Below are 23,045 nucleotides of genomic sequence, written 5' to 3'. Positions count from 1 at the left end.
AAATCTCACCCACAAGCTCACACACAAACCTACCCTTTCTCACACTCTCTCACACACTCCCACCCTCTCCCACCCTCCCTCACCCTCTCTCGCCTCTTCTCACCCTCTCTCGCCTCTTCTCACCCTCTCTTAACCTTCCTGACTCACTTACACACCCACTAACGCACGTCTATCACCACCCTTCGCGTTGTAGTGCTCTCCTGCCCTGGCTGCATCCCCGCTATCATCAAAACGCTGATCTCGTTGGCCTGCTCTCCCACATCAAAGTCCTGCACCACCAGCCCGGCGTGCACTAAAAGCCCGGGCCGCGACTCTACTGTCTCGATTTACATGAAGAAGATTACTAGGGTAGCGTTTACAAATTTCCCTCTCGTTGCCACAGATGGTCCATTATTAAATTTCTAGTGTTTGTATATTCTTGATAGTCCCTCATCTTTGCTCATGTAGCGCAAAGAGCAGACAAACTCCCTACAGGAGCAGTATGAGTTTCTAGAGAGCTCCCTGGCTCAGTCCACAGTGGCGCAGCATTTCCACCTATTACGGCATCAGACATTGGCTGTTCACGAAGTGGTGTTCCATTACCTTACCCTCTGTCTTCCACACACATGTTGTGAAGGATAATGCAACACTGCATGACGTCATGCAAGAAATCTGTGCTCCAGAATCGCCCAGGACGAGCAATTATGTTCCATTTTGACTGTAACACCCCGAAAGCTCTCTCGACGTCCTTTCGCGCAGCTTCTTGGTTCCGAGTCATACACTTTTCTTTCTCTGTCAATGGTTCGGACAACGTATGAACAAATACGGGCCATTTCGGATATATACCATCTACCAGCCAGTAGGGAATGTTGCGTACGTTTTCCATTAAATTGTACTCAACAGGAGGAGGGTAGCTACCATTTGCGATATTATTTAGAAGTGGCGATGCGTCGAGAACGTTGATGTCATTGTTACAACCCGGCATGCCGAAAAAGGCATGCCAGATCCAGAGCGAGTGATCAGCAATAACCTCGAGTGTGACAGCGGCAACCCCTTCCTTCCTTTGATATTGTCCGTGCCATGCCGTAGGGCAACTTTTCCAAGTCCATTTACAGCAATCAATGCTACCAAGCATACCCGGAAAGCCGCGCCGCTCTGAATGAGCAAGAATACGTAGAATATCACTAGAGGTGGGATGGCGCAAGTAAGTAGGACCGAAGGCCGAAATAACTGCCCTAGTGAAATGGCGTAAAGTTTGAGATACGGTAGACCCACTCATCCGTACATACTCATCAAATGGGTCAGTTGACGATCTGTAGGCGAGCATACGAAGTGCTGTAGTCCCCTTTTGGTAGCTTGTGAGACCCAGCAATCCAATGCAGTCTTTCTGTTAACGGAAATACTTATCTTCGGCTTCTATGGTGTGCATCACACTTCTGAAACGCTGCCTTGTGATCCTCAAACGTCTTTTGAATGAGTCATCATCGTACACTGGCTGCTCTGAGAAGTAGTCTTGATGGAGCCTCTCCGCGCCATTGTGTCGACCGCGGTCTTTGTTCGGCGCCTTTCCAGGACGAGCACCGCCATGGGTGCGGTCTTCATCGCTGCTGCTTGTGTCGGACAGGAGCTGATCCATGACATTGATATCTTCATTGTCATTTGCGTTCTGCCACCATTGGGACATAATTGGTCACAGAATGGCTGTTGTTCAATTGAGCCAATGAGTGCGAAGGGGGGTACGAGGAGAGGATACAAGGGCGTACGAGGGGAAGGAACGCGGGTGAGTACGAGGGTCAGTAAGAGCGTACTACACAGTATTTGGTTCTGACCGGTGAGGCCGTGTTTTTTGAAATACAGTGAACCCTCGCTATCTGAATCCTTGTTATGTGAATATCCGCGATATGTGCATGCCATTGCTCGGAACGAGCTCCGGGGCGTTGATTGCAGGTCACATATGAGGTATTCATGAATACGGCCTAACTGAATACCACAAGCACATCTTAATCATAACAGGCCTCATACAAGAGCATTCTATGAGACAAAACTGAGCTATGATAACTTATTCATTATAAATGTGGTTCAATTTCCAGTTTTCCTGGGCAATCGAAAATGGACACACCTCGAACGCGCAAACCAAGCCAAGCAGACCCGCATTACTCAATATTTTGGTTAAAACTTATGGGATTGTTACATATTTGGGCTGTATATGAAACATCCTTGGAAACTGAATATGCACTTTAATTGAATGCGGAAGGAATCAGATATCGAGGGTTCACTGTATCAAATAACCAAAGAAGCAAATCACCAAATTCCCACCAGCCAATTGAGTTCTAGAAAAAAAGTGCCAAGTGTTCTTGTTTGGTCATTTGATCACCTACCGGTGGTGATGCTCTAAGGACGGAGCCATCGTTCCTGCACCACAAAAGTGACTTATTGAGAACAATTTCCACATAAATCATGTATCTAGGCTCTGGACGTGATTTTTATGAAAGACGTAATGTTCATACAGTATAGGACGGAAAACATTCTGTTACGTTTCAACCGTTGCGTTTCGCTCGGCTAGATCTCATTGAGACTATCACGCTACAGGGGATAGCACTAAATAGTGCTACCCCCTGTAGCGTGATAAAATAGGCACTAAATCGGGTTTGGCACAAGAACGGTAACGTAACAAGAAGACTGTATGTATTTATTTGCATAAACTTAAGACAGTACGCTGGTCAAACATGGAGTTCCAATTCATTCATACTTTTTTATTTATTTATTTTTTATATGCGGAGAATGTTTTGAAATAGGGATGCGAACGAGCGTAATGAGTCAATTGCAATGGTAGTGACCGGTTGCTGTGGACGAGTAGCTGGAGGAGGGAAAACATGAATTTATGAAAGACAAGGGGTGCATGTAGGAATACGGAAGGGAAGGAAGGAAAGCTAGGGAAAATGGGAAGCAGGCGGATGAGGAGGAGAGAGAGTTGTGGTTATGTCTGAGCCGCCGCTGTTATGGGTGTTACTACTGTTCGCTGTGCCCTTTTGTATTACGTCGTTTACTCTGCGACCATAGTCTCGCTATACGGCTTGTCTTGATGATACGCGACTTTTTCGCACGATAAGGAAGACTAGGTGGGGATTTGGCTGTGGTAAAAGGGAGTGCCCCCTGGCCAGGAGACGTGTGGAGAGGGATGTGCACAGTACAGTATACGTAGTAAACTTTACTGTAGCGATATCCAACAATTGGCAGAGTAAATTCAGCTGTTTTTTGAGCTGTTTTTTGTATTCTACAGTGGGTGCAGTATCCATCGCTGTGCTTCGGGAAAACACGGTCTGTTCGACAAGTTTTACGTATTACTGTTTGAAGTCTGCCGATAGCGCTTGCGTGACGTATCTGGAACAGTACCCCATGTTATGTGCGGTGTGTGACGTGTTTCCTTGTGCCCATTCTCCGCGGAGTGTGTGCTGTGCCACCTTGCACCGCGGAGCTGCAACCTGAACACGTTTTTTGGAAAATAAATGCTCTTCGGCACAGCTTACAAACGACATCCTATGACACCTAAGGGGACGAAGGACGCACGGAAGGTCCGTAAGTACGCACTGCATCAATTTCTGCACAGTTGAATTTTGAATAGGCGGTGCTTTTCGCAAAGTTGGAGAATGGCAGCCTGGCAATAATTGCTGCAGGCCCGTCTCCCAAGGAGAGGCAGAGGGAGGGAGCGTACCACTCGCAGCAGCACACTCAGTCATAGAACTCATTGTCTGCTTTCCGCCTTCCGTTTTCTTCACGCATGTCGGGGTCTAGATTATCATTGTTGTCGTCTGAAAAGTAACTTATCCCTGATGGAACAGTGTGCATCTGCACAGACGGGGCTGCATCCAAACAGCGCAGGTTTTCCATGATCTTTTCCACCATCTTCTCCAGGTAGTCTTTGGAGTTCATGTCCACCATCTTCTTCGGCGGGAAATGCAGCTTGTGCTCCGGAGCGAAATATTCCCAGTAGTCGTTGTAGGGAATGGTGTCATCAAGTTTTCTGTCGAGAAGAATCCCCGTCTCATTCGACCAGCATCTGGCGACGCTGCGAATATTGTAACCGCCGCCTCCCAGCACGAGCATCGGGATATTAAACTCCTTGACGATCTGGACGCAGGCGGCATGCCCCTCAAGCGTGAGATTCAACGTCCCGATGCGGTCGTTGCACAACGAATCTGCGCCGCACTGCAGAACGACGACTGAGGGACGAAACATCTCCATTACTTTTGTGATGACAGTCTTGAAGAGTTGCTCGTAGCGGGCATCTGTGATGCCATCCATGAGCGGGCAGTTGACGGCGTAGTACCTTCCGCGACCGGCACCGATATCCCAAATATCGCCCGTCATCGGAAAAAAGTCGTTGCCGTACTTGTGAAACGAGACCGTCATGACTCTGTCGGTGACGTAGAACGCTTCCTCAACGCCGTCGCCGTGATGCACGTCAATGTCAACATACAGCACTCTAGGGTAAAAGCGGAGCATCTCAATGATGCCAAGGACGATATCATTTGTGTAACAAAACCCCGAGGCTTGCCCCTTCTTTGCGTGGTGCATACCGCCGGCCCAGTTAATGGCTATGTCGGACGTGCCCGCCATGAGTTTCCGGGCCCCGTCGATGCTCCCCCCGACAGAGGTTTGGCAATATTCGAAGAGGCCGTCAAAGACCGGGCAGTCGAGGTCCGGCCGGAGGTTGAGGTTGAATTTGGTGAGCTGGGCTAGATGTTGCGGTGCGGTATCGGGGTTTATGCGTTGCAGAAAAGACACGTAGTCCGCCGCGTGGAACTCTTTGAGCTCTTCGGGCGAGGCTTGACGTGGGCGGTAGATTTCCTGCGCAGGACAAGGCGGAAGCGTGGGTTATTGGGTCAGCAAAAAAAAACCAAACCAAAAATTTTTTTGAGCGGGGAAGGCGAGGGAAAGCATAAAAAATGCAACTGGGGCTGTGGCGGGGCGGGCGGTGGCGGCCTTACCATTTTGCGATAAAGACCTGTGTTGAGGCGAGATGTAAATCAAAATTTGTCAGGATGGCCAATGTCATTGCAGCACAAAGGCATACTGTATCGGTGCGTGAAATAAAAGAATCGTACGCGCTGCTTTGGGGCTTTAAAACAGAACCTGCAAACTAACCATATGCCAGCACAAGATTATGGGTCATAGCGATTCGATGAGGCTTCATGGGATGGTCCTTTCCATAATAGTATCCACCGACGTCATGATCCATAAAGTAGGAAACTCTCTTCTTGGACATCTTGGGAACGCGAAACAGTGAAAAGAAAAGGACCAAAAAAAGAAAGCGGAGGATCGAAAGAAGGCAGCGGAGGGGGATGTGTAAAGGAAGAAGGTCCCCTTCGGAGGGTGAAGGCGAGCAGTTTCTTTGTTCGCTAGTTGAAACGCCATGCGCCGCTTTTATACTCTTTGGACGAAATGGGAGTATGATAACTCGGGCGGAAAGTGATGGGATGTCACCACTGGGCGCGCGGGGTTTCTTCAAAATCAAGGCGCCCTGATTCGTTAGAAAAGAGTACTTGTGTGCGGCTGATTGGTTCGCTTCAGGGGAGCTGGCCAGCAATCGTGCACAGTCCGCGGGGAAGAGCGAAGATTGGGTTGCACGACAAACACAGAGAGAATTTAAACGATTTTTTTAATGACGTTTATCCGTCTCATCAACAACGCGCGAGTATAGCGTCTATGTACCGTCGAAACGACAAGCGACTTCGCCTCTTATGAAGTCTACGTCTTTTTTGCCGGAGCTTGTATTGATTCGAACACATGCACCAACGAAAAACTTTTTCGTTTCAAGTCAGAGTTTGACTTTCGACTCCACCCGAGCATTAGAGAGATCATCAGGTCTAACACTCTCACGGATGACTCAAACTGTGCATGCAGCTTTCAATACTGTATGAGAAAGGCTTTTAGAAGCTTCCAAAAACGCGGTGTTCCCTGACAATCTTACACAATACAATGTGTTGCGGTCAAAGATATTCATATTCCATTCAGTAGGAAGCTCAACTCCCCGATATTGATCTATCTATGAGCTCGTATGGGAGTCCCCACAGAAATCGTCATAAATTCACATTTTGATCACTGAGTAAAGTTATCTGGGTTTTCACTAAAATGTCGTACAGTGCCTCCTACGATATAGTGCTATAGTGAGCCATAGCACTATATAGAGGGAAGCACTACTAAAGTAGGCACTATTGAGCGACCCCCCCCTGTACGTGTACAGTGACTAGTCACTGTACACGATATAGGGCCTATAGTGCTTGTAGATGCAAGCAATCTTTTAGTGCACTACATATAACTTTAGGTCAAATTGGGGCACGCACAGTACAGTATCATAAAAACTATCATATAAAAACCAGCCTGTTAAGACACACCCTGAATCAATGAAGGATATTTTACGGTGTAAGGATCCTTATTTTTCAAGTCACTGGCAAAATTGAATTTTGTATTTGCTATGCAATTCTATTGGAACTATACAGTGCTATACCTTATGCCGATTTGCAATATATATCGAAATGGAGTACAGGGGGGGGGGGGGGGGGGGGGGGGCGGGGGGTCGCGATATAGTGCCATCTTTATTAGTGTCGGCTCCGATATAGTGCAACCCTTCTGCGGGTGGCACGAATTTTAGCCAAAAACGAAGGGTCTCCAGAGAGGCAAGGCAGTTGGATGGACGTACTGCCCGAGAGTGGCTGCCGCCGCGGAAAGATATTATGCAGTTGCTTACTAGAATAGAGACTATGGCGGAAAAAGGCAGGGTCGATGATGCAATTGGACATGTGCAAAAGGGCAGGCTGGCATTTATGGCTGCGAAAAAGGAGGAAGTCAATGCGACGGCTCGGCAGCTACTAATAACATAAATGCTTGATTAGACTTGAGTATGTAGTGAAGATGCAAAGTACAGTATGAGGGATGGCGTCCTGCGAGCGGCCTTTCTGAGCAGTGATGCAAGGGAGTGGTGGCTGCAAAAAAGCCGTAAATCTCATTATCTTACAGTGCCTGGTTCGATATAGTGCCGTTTTCGGCCCACTGACATAGGGTAGCACTATATCGCGACCCCCCCCCCCCCCCCCCCCCCCTGTATGTCGAAATGGAGTAACTGTATTTAAAGACAGGGCAGTGTCCTAGCAGTGATGTACCAACCTACATTCCTACTGTAAATGGCCAGGGCCTCCGTCTGACCAACTTACTGCAGTAAGCAACGTCTTTGCGATCATATTATCCAGGTCCCAACCGACAATCTCCCAACATCTTGGCACCATTGGCCAACATATTTAGAGGTAAATTCTGTCCGGAAAATACCGTGAAAATTCAATCACAAAAGCGTTTGCGCCCGGGCTTTTAAAAACGTCATCCCTAAGGACGTTCGCGTGTCAGAGCCCTGGTTCGAGCCCGGTACCTCGACTTCCGTAGCCGTTCAGTCATCCCAAGACTTTTCAGCATCTAGGGATTTGTGTTTGTGATTCCTTCCTTTGCGATGAAAAACTCTGTTACGTCTTCGTCTACCGTCTCACGAATCCAGCCGATGTAGGCAGCGACAGCAGTGTAGATGGTGGCTCTATCACCCGATGTGCAGATGCTCTCAGCTTCGCCATCCGCAAGTCCTTGTAAACCAAAAGTGACGATACCTACAAGGACAGATACTTTGCCTGTCTTATCAACGTCATACAACGGGGCGCCGGTATCGCCAAAGCACGGACCGCAACTGTTGTTGCGCTTGGTGCAAAGACGGCGCTTTCCATCATTGCCAAAGCCGTCATCACATGCCTCGTGCTGCGATATGATGCCCTCGGCAACCCTCGGGGCACATATCTGCACTTTTAGCTTGTAGCCAGGAGACAACCCCTACAGGTCCCTAATAAAGATGGTTTTTGAAAAAAAAATCAATAATAATGTCACAGTTTATAACTCATATCTGAGAAACACATCCGTTGAAGCCCTCTCTATGTTGACATACATGCTGACATCAGCACTGCTGACATTGGAAGTTATGTCGACAGCGCAGGGATCATTTTTGTGTTGAACAATTACGGCATTACGGCTTAGGTAGTAAACGACGATGTTGCAGAGTGGCCTCATAGATTGTGAGGTCAATTGATCAAAAAAGAGGCAGACACAGGTCGATAGAATGGATCCTGGAAAGCAGGAATTTTCTTTTTGCTCAAAGAGTTCAAGTTGAGGTTTCTCCCAAAAATTGGGCAATCACTTCTCAGCATATTCTCCGCAGCAAGTGTCCAAAGCCTTCAACACCCGTGCCTTCGCCTTTGCGCTCAAACTGCTAGCCCCCTCTACTCTCTCCGTTATTACGTTTCTATACCTGGCAAACATCTTATTCAGTCTTCTCTCAATCACAGGTACCAACCCTTCGAAGTCCAATATATCAGGAAACGGCTTCGTGTGCAAAAAGAAGTAGAACGAAGCTTTGAACAAACTGTGATACTTTTTCTTTCGCTTTAAGGCAACCTTCTCGATCTCCCACGTTGCACATAAAAGCCCGTATAAGATGTTGAACACGCGGCAGTATTTTTTGGAAAAGGTCACAATACTGTCCCAGGTGGTTCTGACGATGGTCGCACCTTCAAGATTTGACAAAGCTTGCTTATTTTTTGGCTCTCCCTCCCTTCCTTTTCTGTTTCGTTCCTCATCCATATGCGCTTCATGCACGTCATCATCAGGTTCGCTCGTGGATCCCGTAGACTGGGGAAATGCCTGTCTGGGCAACGGGGCATTCCTGGGGCCTGCAGGTTTAGGGCGAAGCCTAATTTTAACTGTCACTCTGGGACGTTGGGGCTCGCGTTTCCGCTCTCCATTGCGGACGACGGAGATGTCAGATCTCGCGTTTCGTTCAACAAGAGAGTCCTTCTCCTTTCGGCGTTCCTCTACGGGCGGAGATTCTTCTTCTTTCACTGGTGACGCCTCTTCGCTCATCCTTCGTTGCGGGCGACCTTGACAGCGGGAAGAAAACCGAATAAAATCCGGCGATGGTTGCTCCCCGTTCAGTAGTCTTCGAACATTTCGTATGTCCGTTCTAGTGCGATGTAGTCGTATCGCCAAGTGCTTTTCTTTCATGTTCATGAGCTTCTCGCAGACTGCTTCCAAGTAGTCGTCCTTTTCTCTTGACAATTCGAACAGTTTCAGTTCGAGTGATTGTGACAATTTCCGTAACTCCTCTGTTGGTTTTGTAAGGAACATGTCTGTAAAATTTGGGATAGGTTCAGGTCACAGAAGCAAATGCGATTACGGTCAGATATCACACAAGAAAGGATTTCGCCAACCTAGGCTTTCACATTTCCTAAGCACAGATAAATGCATCCATACCATGACCTTGAATGTCGAAAAGTCGCACGGCCTTTTCTCTTTCTGTGAGAAAAATTTCTCCATCCCGCTCGGTCGAAGGTAGTGGTTGAATCCTTGGATGAACGTCATCTTTTTCCCCTTCTAATGACGCTCTCAACTCTTTCTCCAAGCGGGCCTGTGCGGCATAGTCTGTATTTTCTCTCAAGAGGCTGGCGTATTCATCTTTTAGCTGTCGGAATTTTTCTTCCATCCACTTCTGTTCCTCGGTCTTTTCTGGCGGAGCTGATACGGTGATTCGTTCATACAGCGGGTTTTCGGTAGCTGGTTCTTCACGGTCACCGTTTTTCATTTTTGTGGAAAAAAACTACTAACGCCTCGAGCGACAAAATATTTGGAACCAACAAGTAACTGGAATCGATGGCCTCATGTCCCAAGACCTAATAGAAAACTTAAAGGTTGGTTGTTATTTGTGCAAAAACGAATTTCTTAAGTGGACGCAAAGGCTGGGAAAGACACGCAACCATTGCCTCCTTGTGTTGCATTTCAAAACGAGACTGGCCAGATTGCTCTCCATCAGAATTTAAATGGATGTCGACACTCGTATGAACACTGGTGCGTCAGAACGCGAAGACGTCGATGTAATCGAATTGAACTTCTAAAATGCGACCCAAACAAGTCAAATCTGCCGCTGCAACTCGCTGAGATAAGTTCGTATGGAAAAACCTTCTCCTTTTCCGTCGCCGCGTGAGTGCATGTCGACAAATAAAGCATAGATGTCTGAATAATTTTATGACATCGTTTCTTTCGCCTTCACCTCACGTGCTGCTCCATTCTTTTGCCAAGCTAGTGTATCTTCGATCGGGGCTTGTTCTCATGTGAGTACAGCCGTTTTTTTGCAAAATAAATAAATTAAATTGAACATTTAAAAAGCTATCTTGGGCACTATTTCCTTAACGCACTTGTTTTCGCCAGTAACATCTTGCAGAACACCGGGATAGCAGCTTTGAATACGCAGAAAGATTAAGAATATAACGCAGATTGAGGTCATAGTTCCCTTTTTAAACTGGCGTTTTTGGTTTCGAAGTTATTTTACATGCCGTTTTAAGGTGGTTTACAAAACCTTCTTTTCCAGACATATCTAAAAACGACCACGAAGAACATGCCATTCTCACAAAGTTCTTTTTGTCCCTAAATCAGAAGGCCAGTACGGTGGCGGGGGTATCTTTTTCTTTCTTGTCGAGGAAGCGGAAGTCAAGAATAAGATAGGTCGAATAACGTCCTCATATGAGGACAAAGATCCAATAGACACTAGTTATCTATGCTGTATTGAGCAATACACACTACTAAAATTGGGGATCGTGATAACCTGCGCTGCTGTAATCATTCCTGTCTATTTAGAAGGACACACAGCAGAATGTTTGAAGTAGAAGGAGCCACGAGAGACACAATGTTCAAGACAATTTTTGCATATCGCTGAAGCTAATGAGCTTTTCTAAAAGAAATACAATGTCATGATAGCCATAGTCAGCCATACGTGTCCACGTAACACACGCACACACGCCGCTCGTCACGCGACGGCGGCGTCTGCCTCTTAGGGCGATCCGGCTTCGAGCGGACAATAAACGAGGTACTGTATTGTTCCTTGCACCACATGCAAGATGCAATTTGCCCAGCTCACGTCTTCCATTTGTTTGGGAACACGTGGAGGCTTGGAAGTGTCCACATCTTGTGGAGGCACAATTCAGTTGAGACTTTGGCCTGTATATTTCATTTTGAAACATTTTAAATGAAAATTTAAGGATGTATGAAGTGATTGAATTGCCCATCCGTATTATCAACCCGGAAATCCTCCGCAGCTTTCCCGAAAGTTGCCCAATCGGATATCATCACCCAAACATGAATGCAGGTCACTGAGTAAAGCTTGCGCAAAGATCGACATGAACCATACACGTGTAGTTGCTTTCTACAAACGAGCATCTTACACAGGTGGAGAGACTCATGTTTCAATGAAGCTCATAGACAATCCTGCGTTTTGTTCATATTGACATTTTACTTCGCTTGTGATCAGACAATGTTGCTCGACACAACTTGCCTGCAATGCTTAACGCGGCTGCCTGCGTACGCTATCCCTTACCTTCCCATACTTCCCGACTACATTTTTACTACATCGCAGTTATCGAGAGCCAACCGCCTTTGATCGATATGTAGTTCAGGCAAATCCACTGCAAACCACACGGCAACATGACCCATACAGCGGTAGTACGGTCCAACGTCACACATTCCTCCCGCAGGCTTCATAGATTCCTAACTCTCCAAGCCTACCTCCACACGACCTGCAACACATATCCAAATCGCTTTGCACTGCGGTGACGTAATTAGACACGATATCACCCGCACAAACGTCATCCTCATCGACCCTCCTCATCAGACAGTTCTGTACACAATCTCTAGAAACCCCACCAACAATAGCAAGTTCAGATTCTTCCCTCCGCCCTCTGTCGCACTCGCATCTCAGCCGTACACCGTCTTGATATTCTTCTATAGCGTGTTGACAGTCACCGTCCTCGTCCCGTGTCTCCGGGACCATAGTTGCCTCAAGAGCTTCCAGTCTGCAATAACCGCTGTAGTATCCGCCACACCTTTGGCAACATCTCCTCGTGACGTTATGTAAGGTGGTGTCTGACATGTCTTTGAGCGAGCATTGCTCCATAGCTATCGAATCTGTCAGGTAACACTCCGTCAAGCAGCGCGTATCTGCGAATAGGATCACAATGATTCCGATAAGGTTCGCAGTGTAGCTACCGTCGTTGCACTCACATCCGGGTTTGTAACCAGAAAAAGTTGGGGTTGTCGATAAGGAGCATGTTGAAGTAGACCCGACAGGTATGGGTACTTTGATAGGCTGGTCGGCTTGGTCAGTGCAGCTGAAACCAGAGCGACCATTCCTCTGTGCACATCGAGAAACCGAGCAGAGAGCTTTGAGCTTTCTGCAGTCCTGTACAGCTAATTCGCGTCGGGAATGACAAAGTTGAGGACATGCACCACTTCCGATTGTAGTTTCATGATTGAAGTGACTTAGTTGTGCTGAGGAGAAACCACCTGAGGTGAGCAGAGATAAAGCGCACAAAAAAGGTAGGATGTTCATGGTGGCGCAAAGCGAGGCGGGGTCATGCGAACACGAACGCAATCCCAGACTTCGGATGGAGATAGCCTACATCCTTATGTTCGGTCAGCCTCATGTACGGAACAACATCTGCTGTACAAAAAGGTTGCCGTACTGTACAAAAGGCAACTTGCCCAAACGCATATGCAACTGTAGGTATACTGTATGAGGAGAAAACGAGGTAATGAGAATAGGTCTTGAATGGATAACACGTTCTGCTGAGAAGGCGCTCTGCCGGCTCCTTACATAAACCATCATTTCGTCAGATTGCGGCAGGCTCACAACAAGACCCTCAATGTAAGGGCCGTTCCTAACTCGCAGTTCATCATCTGAGCTAACAGTGATTAACAAGGAATGAAATTTCATCAAGCGCCACCACAAGCCACTTGCCCAAATGAAACTTCTTTCCATATGGCCTATGACAAAAAAGGCCAAATGTGCGTGCAAAAAAGTGCTACAGCAGTTTTGCGATGTAAGCATGCGGCTGGTGCCTGAGTTTTCTGTAACAAGAATGAGTTAATGGGCGAGATACACTTCATGTTAGAGTAAAGTATTCTCTTTCTCTTAGCTTTATTGAAGTGAACCTTCTTGTGCATGCCTGTTTTACTCTGCACGGTAAGTCACCTAGGTCACTGGCTTAATACTGCCTGAAACCGGAGCAGTACAGCGGTCAGTACTGTAGCAGGGTCGTGCTTCGAATTCGGGGGAGTTGCAGCTGCATGCAGACAATGCTATACAAGGGCTTGCTCATGCAACACATGTTTTATTGTTCCCTACTCTATGTTTTCCAGGTTTTCGACGTACCCTGGTCTGTAGTACTTGTACAGACCCTGTAAAAGACGAACACCACACTGCATAGAATATGTAGATACAGAGCTGTTTTTGCTTTGAGGCCCGAAGTAGAAGGCCCAAATCGCAAAGCCCCTTCTCCTCATGATGTCCACTTGTTGCACCTACAGTATTCGCATATTCAGTAGGGATGGAAGCCGAAGAGAAATCACCTCTTTGGCATTTCCCGTGTTAAATGTCGACATACACATCCCATAAGCATGAATATGCCCATGTGGCATATGCCGTTATCGAGAAATCATAGTTATCAGTTGCACCTATGATTTCTGGGGCTGAACTCAGCGCAACTGAATCTGCATCCCAATTCAAAACTGCGTTCTTCTAATTGGTTTGTTCGCGCGAACCTACCTTAGTGTTCTTCTCCCATGGACCCCCACCCATGATGACGGCTAGCCCAATGTCGCTTGCTTGAGACTGTTCCTCAAGCGGCATGAGTATAAATATATTACAACTGTTCCACAAAGGAATTGTTTCTTGATCTATCCTTGCTCGGGAAGTATACGAGTAACAGCCTAATCATACTGCACAGATATGGGGATTCGAGAGTGTTGTAGACGGAAATTGGGGGAGTTTGTTCTCTTTCTAGCAGCTAAACAGCAACACGAGTGTGACCACAAGATTGTTCTCTATTTTGTCTGATTGTAGAATCTGCTAAAAATATGTCATCGCTTGTCAATCGCACAGATTTTTTTTGCATGGTTCTCTACTGTACTTGTTTTATGTAAATGAAACGTGGAACTGCGCGTCCGCTCAGACATTTTGAGGCACCTTCATAGAACAAGAACATTCATTGCCTCAATCGATAGTGTTTGCAACTTGTTGTCTGATACATACCTAGCTGAACTGGGGGAGACATTTGGGTCATCGGTTGAGCAGAAAAGATACTGGACAGCATGACTCAGCACGACATGCGAGCAGCGATACAATCTACGTGCTGTGCGGCGGCTGGTGGACAGCGTTATGATGCGCAGGAACACGGCAAAGCTTGAAATAGCGACAAGAAGGAATACGGTTTTCTCAGGTGAGGTTGAAGATCACAGTCGAAACCATTACCTTGTCCCGACGTGGAAGTCACCAGGCACACTGATAACTTAAAACTTTCAAATCAGTCATGTGATGGAATGGACGTGCCCAATCTCAATGGGCTGGCGTCGACCAAAATCGCCCCTGGAGCCACGTAAGAAGTCTCAGGTAAATTTTGGAATTTGACCTCCATACGGGAGAATTGTTACAGAACTTCAACACGGTGCACAGTTTTCCACCCCTGACTGCTGCTCTTGTTGTTCTTGTTACGTGTTTTCAGGTTGCTACCCTTCGGGTAGCTCACCGTGCAAGTTAACAATTTTACCGCAGACATTTCGCGGGGAGACTTAATGCGTCTGCTGCAAACACCTTCAGCAGCGTTAACTTATACACATTACTTCGCGACGATGCTTGCGCGCCCTCAATCAGTGAAACAACGAGGACCCGGTCACAAAGATGGTCTTATCTTTACGTTATTACCACCCAAGATATGCAAAAGGGAGAGTAAATCGTTGCCGAATGTAGATGGTTGCCAATGCTGTACTGACTGTACGTTTCCCTTGCGCGATAGCGGTTTGGCTGGAAGTGCTCTTTAACTACAAATGAATGTGGCCCCTTCGTAGACGTTCGCGCAACAGGCGTCTGTGAATAGGATGCTTAGCGTGTCCACCCGATGCCTTCCCACGTCGTTAATCCCTTTCTCTCATCAACTGCAAGAGCGAATTCTGCGCACATGTATGGACTGCGCTTGATCTTCAGATACATTCCCATCTCTATGACGCCTTCAATCCGGATAGAGTCTGAAGTGACAGATGGCAAAACAGCATGATGGCCCAACGTCCAACTGGCTGTAGGCCCTGTCAATTCATGTGTGTGAACAATTTGCAAGCAATACACGGGCCTAAACGCTACTGATTAAATATTGATACTGTAGGTTGTTCCAGTGCCATGACCTGAACTGGAATCTGTCTAGTCCAAGACTTACCGTAATCCTCCGGATTGCTTTCCGCACGCTGCGAAGTGCATTAGCCTTTTGCGGCTGTATCTGCACATCTCCATACCCTGCTCAGTAGGGTACTGTATCTGCACATCCCCAGATACAGCCGCAGTAGGGCCTACTGTACGTTCGCAAAACGATGGAGCCACTCGGAAATCCGGTATACGGAGCGCAGACTACGCCACAATGATACAGTCTACAGGGCGGGATGTCACGATATAAGGCGACTCTGTGAGAAGCGCATTGACTCGCCGTGTATCGAGCACTCACCTTCTACAGTGTGTAGTCTCACCTCAATCCCTGGGCAACGTTTGCCACAACTCTTGACCACGATCCTCGCCACCATCCCTGAAAACAGCCCATGGATAGCTTCACCACCGCCTTGTTCTCTTCCTCGGCGCGCAATACTTCGACAGCTCGTTCCGCGTCCAGCCCTTCGTGCTGGGGCATTTCTAGCCCCTCGATGTTTCTCGCCCCGAATACATACGCCCCAATTCCCAATATCTTCTCGAAGGCACAAGCTTGTCGATTTGAAGACTAATTATTTGAGCATGTCAGATGCAAGAAGCTGATGTGACTGACTGAGAGCACTTGCGCCGGGTACTTGCGTCAATTACAGCTTCTTTTGAGGGCGTCCACATGTGCTTTCCTGAAGTGGGTGGAGATATGGTGTCGTTTCTTGGCGCGGCATGCATCACTCCAATTTGCACACTCACTTTCACAGAGTGGTCTGCCGCTTCCACCTGCCTCGGCGGTGCCATCACTGGCGTACACACGTGGCAATAGATGCGACATGCGAGGTAAGGTCGCCTTGTACCCACCCGGTTGCGGCCTTATCAGTAGTCGCCTTATAACGTGTAACCCCTGCAGTAGTATTTTGTGATGACGAAAGTCTCGTCCCTCTCCCTCGCCGCGAAGGCCGGCGAGGGACGGCACGCTTTTATCCAATTCTGACGCTAAAAGCTACGCTATTTGGCGTGGCTTTTGGGTGCCATCACATATTTGAAGATACTGTACTGTAACGCTACCAGTCAACTGCAGTACAGTACATCAACAGGTTGGCCACAGCGGCCACCAAACAAGTTGGACTGGTTCCAGTCTTGACTGGAACCAGTTGCAGTCTTCTGGAAGCTTTCGTGCACTTCCGCCGGTTGCTGCAGCACGGCCAGTGGATAGGGTTACGCCAGTGGATACAGTCTCGCCAGTTGCAACGGTAACAGCGAATCTGATTCGCCGTACCGAAACGCCCGTTCAAGCTCAAAGTTATGCCTGCAAGGACCTGAGGCGTGCGAGAGGCTTCTCGGCTTGCCAACAACTTCCACGCCTGGCGGCAAGGACCACCTGGCCCCGTTGGCACTCCTTCATCTCACTCCACCCGCGCCACAAGGACCACCTGGCCCCGTTGGCACTCCTTCATCTCACTCCACCCGCGTCACCTCTAAAGTTTATGTCGATTTCCTATAGAAGATGACGACGCATACGCCCAAACTTTCCTTGCTGTGAATCGACAAATACATTGCTGGCGCGTGGGTGTCACCTCCTCATTCGCCCATATTGATCATGCGACCGGCCATGGGACGTACCCTAAGGGTAGTCACGTCATAAAAAATCTCACGCCTGCCGTACCATGAAGGCAGTTCTGCAGTTGCATTTCCCGTGCCAACCAGCGCTGCGCCGTCACCCCCCTCACCTTCTCGTAATTACTGTATAAGCAACCACGCGAATCATCAGATGGTCCCTCTTCCCTTGCCCACGCTTCCTCTCCCACGTTTTCTGTAACGAGCTGCAACCTATCCATCCCTTGCACCCTCAGCAACTATGCCCTTCGTCCCGGTACTCTTCGTTGCCGCCTTTGGCTTCTTTTCGGCTGTACATGTCTCGGTTCAAGCGCTTCTTTTCAACGAGCTTCGCAGACTGTTGCGCACACCAAGTCCACTGCAACTGCGCTTGCAGAAGCATAGGGTCCAAGTTTAGAGTCCATCAGGTAGACGGATATCGCGATAATGACACAATTGGATCCGGCGCAATGCGGCAGGCCAAGTTTTGCCTCGCCTGCAATTCGCTTGCAATTCTCAGGGTCAGACTATCTCTCGCTGTTTGTTGGCCGACATTTGGTTCAAACGCGCAGACCCGTGCCATAAGAACCACTCATCTGTGCTATTGAAAGAAGAGAGAGCATGCCGGCTGCCGTTCTTACGCAACATGCGCTTGATGAACCTACAATACCGATAGCAGCGAATGGTTGCCTTTGATGGCTCCAAGCGTTCTTTGACGACCTCAAATCTACCAGTGGTAACATGCTGTCAGTGGAAGAGATGCTGAACAGGCTTGTCAAGAATTCAAGCTATCAGTATTTGCTCCTCGAAAGTGGACCGAACAGCTCCTGGGAATCGACTGCTATGATCGCGTTGAGGTACATCTTGTACTCTTGTCGATGCCGCGCAAGTACGGCTCGTACGAGTATGATGACGCGAATGTACAGTATACTTTACAATATAAATAAATAACACTGATTAAACGAAAAGTCGTCCAAGACGTCAGTGCCATTCCAATATGTTTGCTAAGTTTCTCAAGTGCGCTCGATGGCCTTTCACTTTAGTTTCCAGTATGTTGCATCTCTTCAGCAATTGGTCCCGCAGACCTGCATCTTGCTCGGACGTTAAACCAGGGGATTCCAGTAGTGCAACCCCTCGTCTCATTCCCTTGATTTCCGCTTCTCCAATACGCGTTGCCTTTTCATCGTGCCCCAAACCGCGACGCGATGTCTTGGCACGTTCCATTTTGATCAAATCTGCATACAACTGAAGCGCCTTCTGCGCCTTCACGTTCCTTTTCCCCACGTTCCTTGCCTCCACGTTCCTGGTCTCCGAACTATGTGAGACCACTTCTGGCATATTCTCCTCGTCCATGGGCACTTCATTCAGAAGACATCCAGCAAAGAACTCCATTGGGCCTTCTCGACCATCTTCAGCGTACTCTTGAAGTCTCAATCTTGCTTGTTCTTTTATATCTTTGGTTGAGCGCCCGCTGGTCGTTAGAGCTTTCAGTCCTCTTGCCGCACTAAAAGCAACTTCTAGTTGATGAAAACTTGAGTATTGGTGACTGTATACCCTCCCCGAGACTTCTTGGAACAAATCGAGAGAAGCTGCTGCATTTTCCGAATTGCTGCATTGTGACGTATCCAGTACATACCCAACAGCATCCAGAGCTTGAGTTGCGCAGGTTTCAGAGCAACCTTCGCGCCATGCAACATCGATCAGATTTTCCAATGCTATTCGTCCATGTTCGTCTCCGCAGTGACTAAATGCAATGTTGCGAAGCAATACAACCGCACCATCGTGTCCGGTATGAGCAGCCTTGGCGAAAAACTCGACTGCTTTTGACATATAACGAGTCTTGACGTCTCCTTTGGCACTCTTTTGCAAGACGAGAGCTTGAACTGCAATTGCGTGTATATGATCAAGATCAGATGCCTCATGCAGAATCTGCATCACCCGTGCCTTTACACTTCCATTGTGCTCAAGGGCCATTTTCCCAAGCCGGGAAATTGACGTAACATCACCTTCGGACACTGCCGCGATCCCAAGCACCTCAACAGCGTCAGCAATGTTCTTTTCCTCCTCTTTAATGTTAGCGAGTGCGACCGCCGCATCAGATATACCCAACTCCGCCGCTCCGAACAGAGCTTGAAGAATTTCCTGCATGATGGGTAAAGCCTTACTTTCCTTTCGCATGGCCACGCTGCCAAGGAGGCGAATCACGTAGCTATCGTAAAACTTCATCGCGCAAAGTTGCGACAATGCCGTCTCATTGGATGCCACAATATCCAAACCGTTCTCACACAAATTCCCCAGTACCCGGGCCGCCTGCGCATTCCCCTCTAGGACAGAATCGTACAACCTCTCGATGATTTGGTGTCTAAGCACCATGCACTCTACGGCTTTGCTTTGGGCGATTATCCGTAATCGTTCCGATGACTCGTAATTCCCCTGATCAAGCCCGATATGATATAGCTCAACCGCTCTGCCACAATCTCGAACCAAGCCTTTCAACCCGGCTTCATAGATTCCGCCCAAAATTAAAGCAGAATTCTCGTCTCTATCGCGAGCAGCTTCTTGTAGTAACTTCAGAGCGCTTTGATGCGCTCCATCAGTCTCGGTCCAGTCCTGACGTACTATGTCGCCGAGCCTCTCTGCCGCCAACTTGTCGTGTAACTTGGCTGCCTTCCCGTATAACTGTATGGCCTGATGGAGATCAGTTTGGACACCACCTAATCCATGCTCATACCAATCTCCCAGAACGAAGCTTGCTCTTGCATTTTTTGGGCTCTCGCTTTCACGTAGTGCTTCTAGAATTTTGAATCGGCAACTCTGATTTTCTTGCGGAAGTCGTTTTAAAATTGCGCCAAGCCTCTCGGTCGCTTCAAGATTTGCTTGTCGGGCTCCTTCTCCATACACCTCTATCGCTGACTGCAAAGATGGGTCTATCCCTACAACTCCGTTCTCATATATCTCACCCAAAAGAATACTGGCCTTCGCAGAGCTACGATAATCCTTTAGAGCCCGACGAAGTAGTCGAAGAATGCTCTTGTTCCGTTCTGGTGCTCCTTTGTCTTTCTTCTGGATTATTTCTTCAAGGGCATCTTCACGGATATATCGCATTATATCGTCACGTTGAATGACAGCGTCAAGCCATTCCCAATCTCTTGTGCTCTTTCCAGCAGTATAAAAAAATATCTCGAGCAAACTGCGGCCTCCTCTCGCCCTTCTGAAGTGCCTGTTGCCCAGCATGGCCCGTTGGCTCGATGAGGATATCAGCCACGAACCCCAACTGGTCACTGGCAACAATTCCGTGGTACCTAGAGGATTGATATTTGCCCTGAGCCAGGCCGAATGGACGGAAAGGATAACTATATACCGCAGCGTTTCGATATGACCGGATTGTCGAAAGCTTTGAGCAAGAATATTCATCACGTCACCGGTACTCATGGCACCGTTGAACTCCATCCTCTCTATGCGCTGTAGCTCAAATGCAGCAAAACCAAGGACAACACTACATGCATTTCGAGTGCGGGTCAGTAGTTTTTGATAGATCTCTTCGATTGCCTGCGCCCTCTCCTGTACAGTGGAATCCCGTGTTCCTAGCATCCAATCAAAGCGCTTTGTCAGAAAAAGGGCCTTGTTTAGGTTGACGTGGCCCGACGTCTTGTCCATTAAAAGGTCAACTGCATATCGCAAACCGTCTACGTTTCCATTTCTAGCAGCGAGCTCAAAATACTGAAGGGCAAGCGGAATATTGCCTTTTTTGCCGTCCAACAATTTCTTTCCCTGCTCGAGGAACTGGTCTGCAGGTTTTGCAACAACAGAAGTATGTCTTGGATGTGGTTTATCTTCACCTTTTGATTCACGTTCGATTCTTTGTACTTGAAAAATTCGTTCTTCCACAGCCCCGAGCGAGTAGCGCAAATCTTCTCGACTTGCGATGGCATAATCGATCGGTTTCCCTTCTTCAGCGCCATTCCCGGATATGGCGTATTGCCGGATGAGACCTTCCGTGCCAAGCTCGTATTTGGCGATGACGGGGCGATGCGGCAGCCAGCCAGCCCATATTCGAAGCTGTGAACCAGTTCGGGGATCAGGAAGTTTCCACCTCTCAATGCTCCTTCTGATGCTTGCATACGTAGTGCATTCCTCAAAAACGCTCATCCCTTGTGCCTTCTGCCATCCTTTCAATCCGCGCAACCGTCCATTGAACGCATCTCGCCAGGCTTCCCAGTCGAAGTAGTTGTCGCTAGTGCAGTCCTCACGAGCTAGCTGAACAGACACGGAAGCAGGCGTATTTCTTCCGCAGATCACAGAGACGACGAGGTAGAAATTTTGAGGAGCACAAACCGGCCTGATGAACACTTCTCGTGTGGAGTGAAATTCTACATTAGTCGCGCTTCGGCTAAGTCTGGAAGTACGCGTTGAAATTCTTTTGAGAAGTTTTGACGTGAAAGTGAGCGACGGGAAGGCAAGTATGCATGCAATCATGGAAGATATTTGTTGTGGCTTTCGTACATCGTTTGCAAGACGTTGAAACTCGGTTTGTAGCTCCCAGAGCAGGCGCAACTGAATTGGGCGAGATAGCACTGACTTGTGGGTGTCTCCGACGGCTTGTTCAGTCTTCTTCTCAAAGCTTCGAAGAGCGCATGTCAGAGATTCACTCAAAACGCTTTCGTATGCGTCTGTCAATAAATAATCGCTGTCGAGAAACTGAATGGACTGTTTCCACTGGCCCGGTGGTTCATGAAAACGACCTCCCCGTTTTGGAAGGTGCGCTGCGAGTGAGCTGCGTACGCTTTCCATGACGACGCCAACAAATGAGATTGTGTGGGCGAGATTCAGATTTGGAGGAGGTCTAGTCGAAAGCTGCGCATTGACGCTGAGGCGCTCCAGGATATCGTTTGCGTAAACAAGGTAGCTTTCCCCTTTGAGCTGAGCCTCGATCTCTCTTCGCCTTTGTGCAAGGGCAGTGCCGCCTTCATCGCCGCTGTCGCTACGGCTGTTGGGCAAGGTCAGGCATGCCTCTTGCCACTCTGGATCTTGTTTGATGACTTGCGAAATGGCATCGCCAGAGTTTAGTGCAACCCAGTTGTCAATCAGGGCACTGATTTTCAGCACTGCACGGTTCTTCCAGAGCACGCCTCCCACGCCGACCTGCTTGATTGGTACCGGTAACGCAGCAAACCCCTTCCCGTTCTCATACACAAGTGGCGTCGAATCCCCCTCCGCGATGCCTAGTTGCATTCTCAGCACAGCGACCGCGGTAGATTCCTCGCCCAGCCCTTTTTCCCCTTTGTTTTTCATCGTGGAAATCAGGGGCCCCTCTCCCTCAGACGCGGAAGATTCACTATCACTCCACGATGAATCCTCGTCGCCGCCGTTGTCGTCGTCGTCGCTCTCGCTGAGACTCTCCACTTCAATCAAGTCCGACGACTCATCCGGAAGGTCCTCCGACGCAAATGGTACCGTCCGCGGCCGCCTGCCCACCCTCCCCATCCAAGCCCAACAAGCGTCCACGGCGCGCAAGGGCGACACCCTAATGCGGCGGCCCTCCTCCTCCTCCTTCTTCTTCTTCTTCTTCGGCCTGTGCTCCCACAGGCCAAGCCCGAGCATAATCGTGAGCCACTCGAGCATATCGATGGTGAACATGTCAATGGCATTGCCAAACTTGGACGGCATGTTCCCGACGGCTTCCTTAAGATCATATTCATACGACCTGTACCCCTCCCCGCGCAAATTCGCACTAACAGCATCCAGCCTCGCGCCCGCGGCATCCCACTGGCACAGCTGCGGCGCGTCAAACGGCAAATTGCGTCCGGACAGCATGACGCTCCTGAGCATATCCATCTTATCGATCCTAGCGGTGCTTGCAAACGCGGAGTGCGGCGTCGGCTCGTCGCGCAAGCCCCACCGAAGCGGGTGCCCGTCCCCGAACGCGACGCCGCGCTTGGCGTGAAGAAAGTGCCTATCGGGCGCGAGCAGGACGGCGGCCGCGAGGACCTCCTTCGCAAAGTACGCCTGGCGGCGCGCGTACCCCGCGGCGTCGCGGCCGTTGGGCGGCGGCGGGACGGGCGGCGCGTCGAAGGCGGCGATCCACGGGTGCAGCCCCTGCGCGGCGAAGGCGACGGCCCAGTTGATCCAGAGGTCGACCGGCTCGTACGGGCGGAGGGTC

General features: G+C 48.8%; 3 protein-coding genes; all 3 read right to left on the bottom strand.

Moving 5' to 3' along the window:
• Nucleotides 1-583: 583 nt before the first annotated feature.
• On the bottom strand, nt 584-1,306 carry CHC_T00004346001 (hypothetical protein). Its single transcript, XM_005715727.1, has one exon. The coding sequence runs from the start codon at nt 1,304-1,306 to the stop codon at nt 584-586; it is 723 nt and encodes a 240-aa protein (XP_005715784.1).
• Nucleotides 1,307-3,283: 1,977 nt separating this feature from the next.
• On the bottom strand, nt 3,284-5,661 carry CHC_T00008698001 (histone deacetylase). XM_005715726.1 is given in 7 exon segments: nt 3,284-3,708; nt 3,709-4,020; nt 4,105-4,827; nt 4,968-4,984; nt 5,125-5,245; nt 5,246-5,482; nt 5,632-5,661. The coding sequence occupies 4 exon segments, from the start codon at nt 5,243-5,245 to the stop codon at nt 3,709-3,711; spliced, it is 1,173 nt and encodes a 390-aa protein (XP_005715783.1). The 5' UTR covers nt 5,246-5,482; nt 5,632-5,661; the 3' UTR covers nt 3,284-3,708.
• A 12,052-nt stretch (nt 5,662-17,713) lies between these two features.
• Nucleotides 17,714-21,676, bottom strand: CHC_T00008679001 (Sel1-repeat containing protein). XM_005715725.1 is given in 2 exon segments: nt 17,714-17,866; nt 17,867-21,676. The coding sequence occupies 1 exon segment, from the start codon at nt 21,674-21,676 to the stop codon at nt 17,867-17,869; it is 3,810 nt and encodes a 1,269-aa protein (XP_005715782.1). The 3' UTR covers nt 17,714-17,866.
• Between the last annotated feature and the right edge of the window lie 1,369 nt (nt 21,677-23,045).

This window comes from Chondrus crispus, genomic scaffold, assembly GCF_000350225.1.
Source record: "Chondrus crispus Stackhouse genomic scaffold, scaffold_228, whole genome shotgun sequence".
NCBI classification, from domain to species: Eukaryota; Rhodophyta; class Florideophyceae; order Gigartinales; family Gigartinaceae; genus Chondrus; species Chondrus crispus.
Note: the sequence above shows the minus strand (reverse complement) of the source record. Positions and strands in the feature narration are given on the sequence as shown.

What these genes read in the sequence shown, in the direction of transcription:
- CHC_T00008698001 (XM_005715726.1), bottom strand. Translation starts at nt 5,245, where the DNA reads ATGTCCAAGAAGAGAGTTTCCTACTTTATGGATCATGACGTCGGTGGA. An exon ending in ATGCCGCCTGCGTCCAGATC is followed by an intron (nt 4,021 to 4,104) that starts GTCAAGGAGTTT and finishes TGGTCGAATGAG; the next exon opens with ACGGGGATTCTTCTCGACAG.
- CHC_T00008679001 (XM_005715725.1), bottom strand. Translation starts at nt 21,676, where the DNA reads ATGGAAAGCGTACGCAGCTCACTCGCAGCGCACCTTCCAAAACGGGGA.
- CHC_T00004346001 (XM_005715727.1), bottom strand. Translation starts at nt 1,306, where the DNA reads ATGCTCGCCTACAGATCGTCAACTGACCCATTTGATGAGTATGTACGG.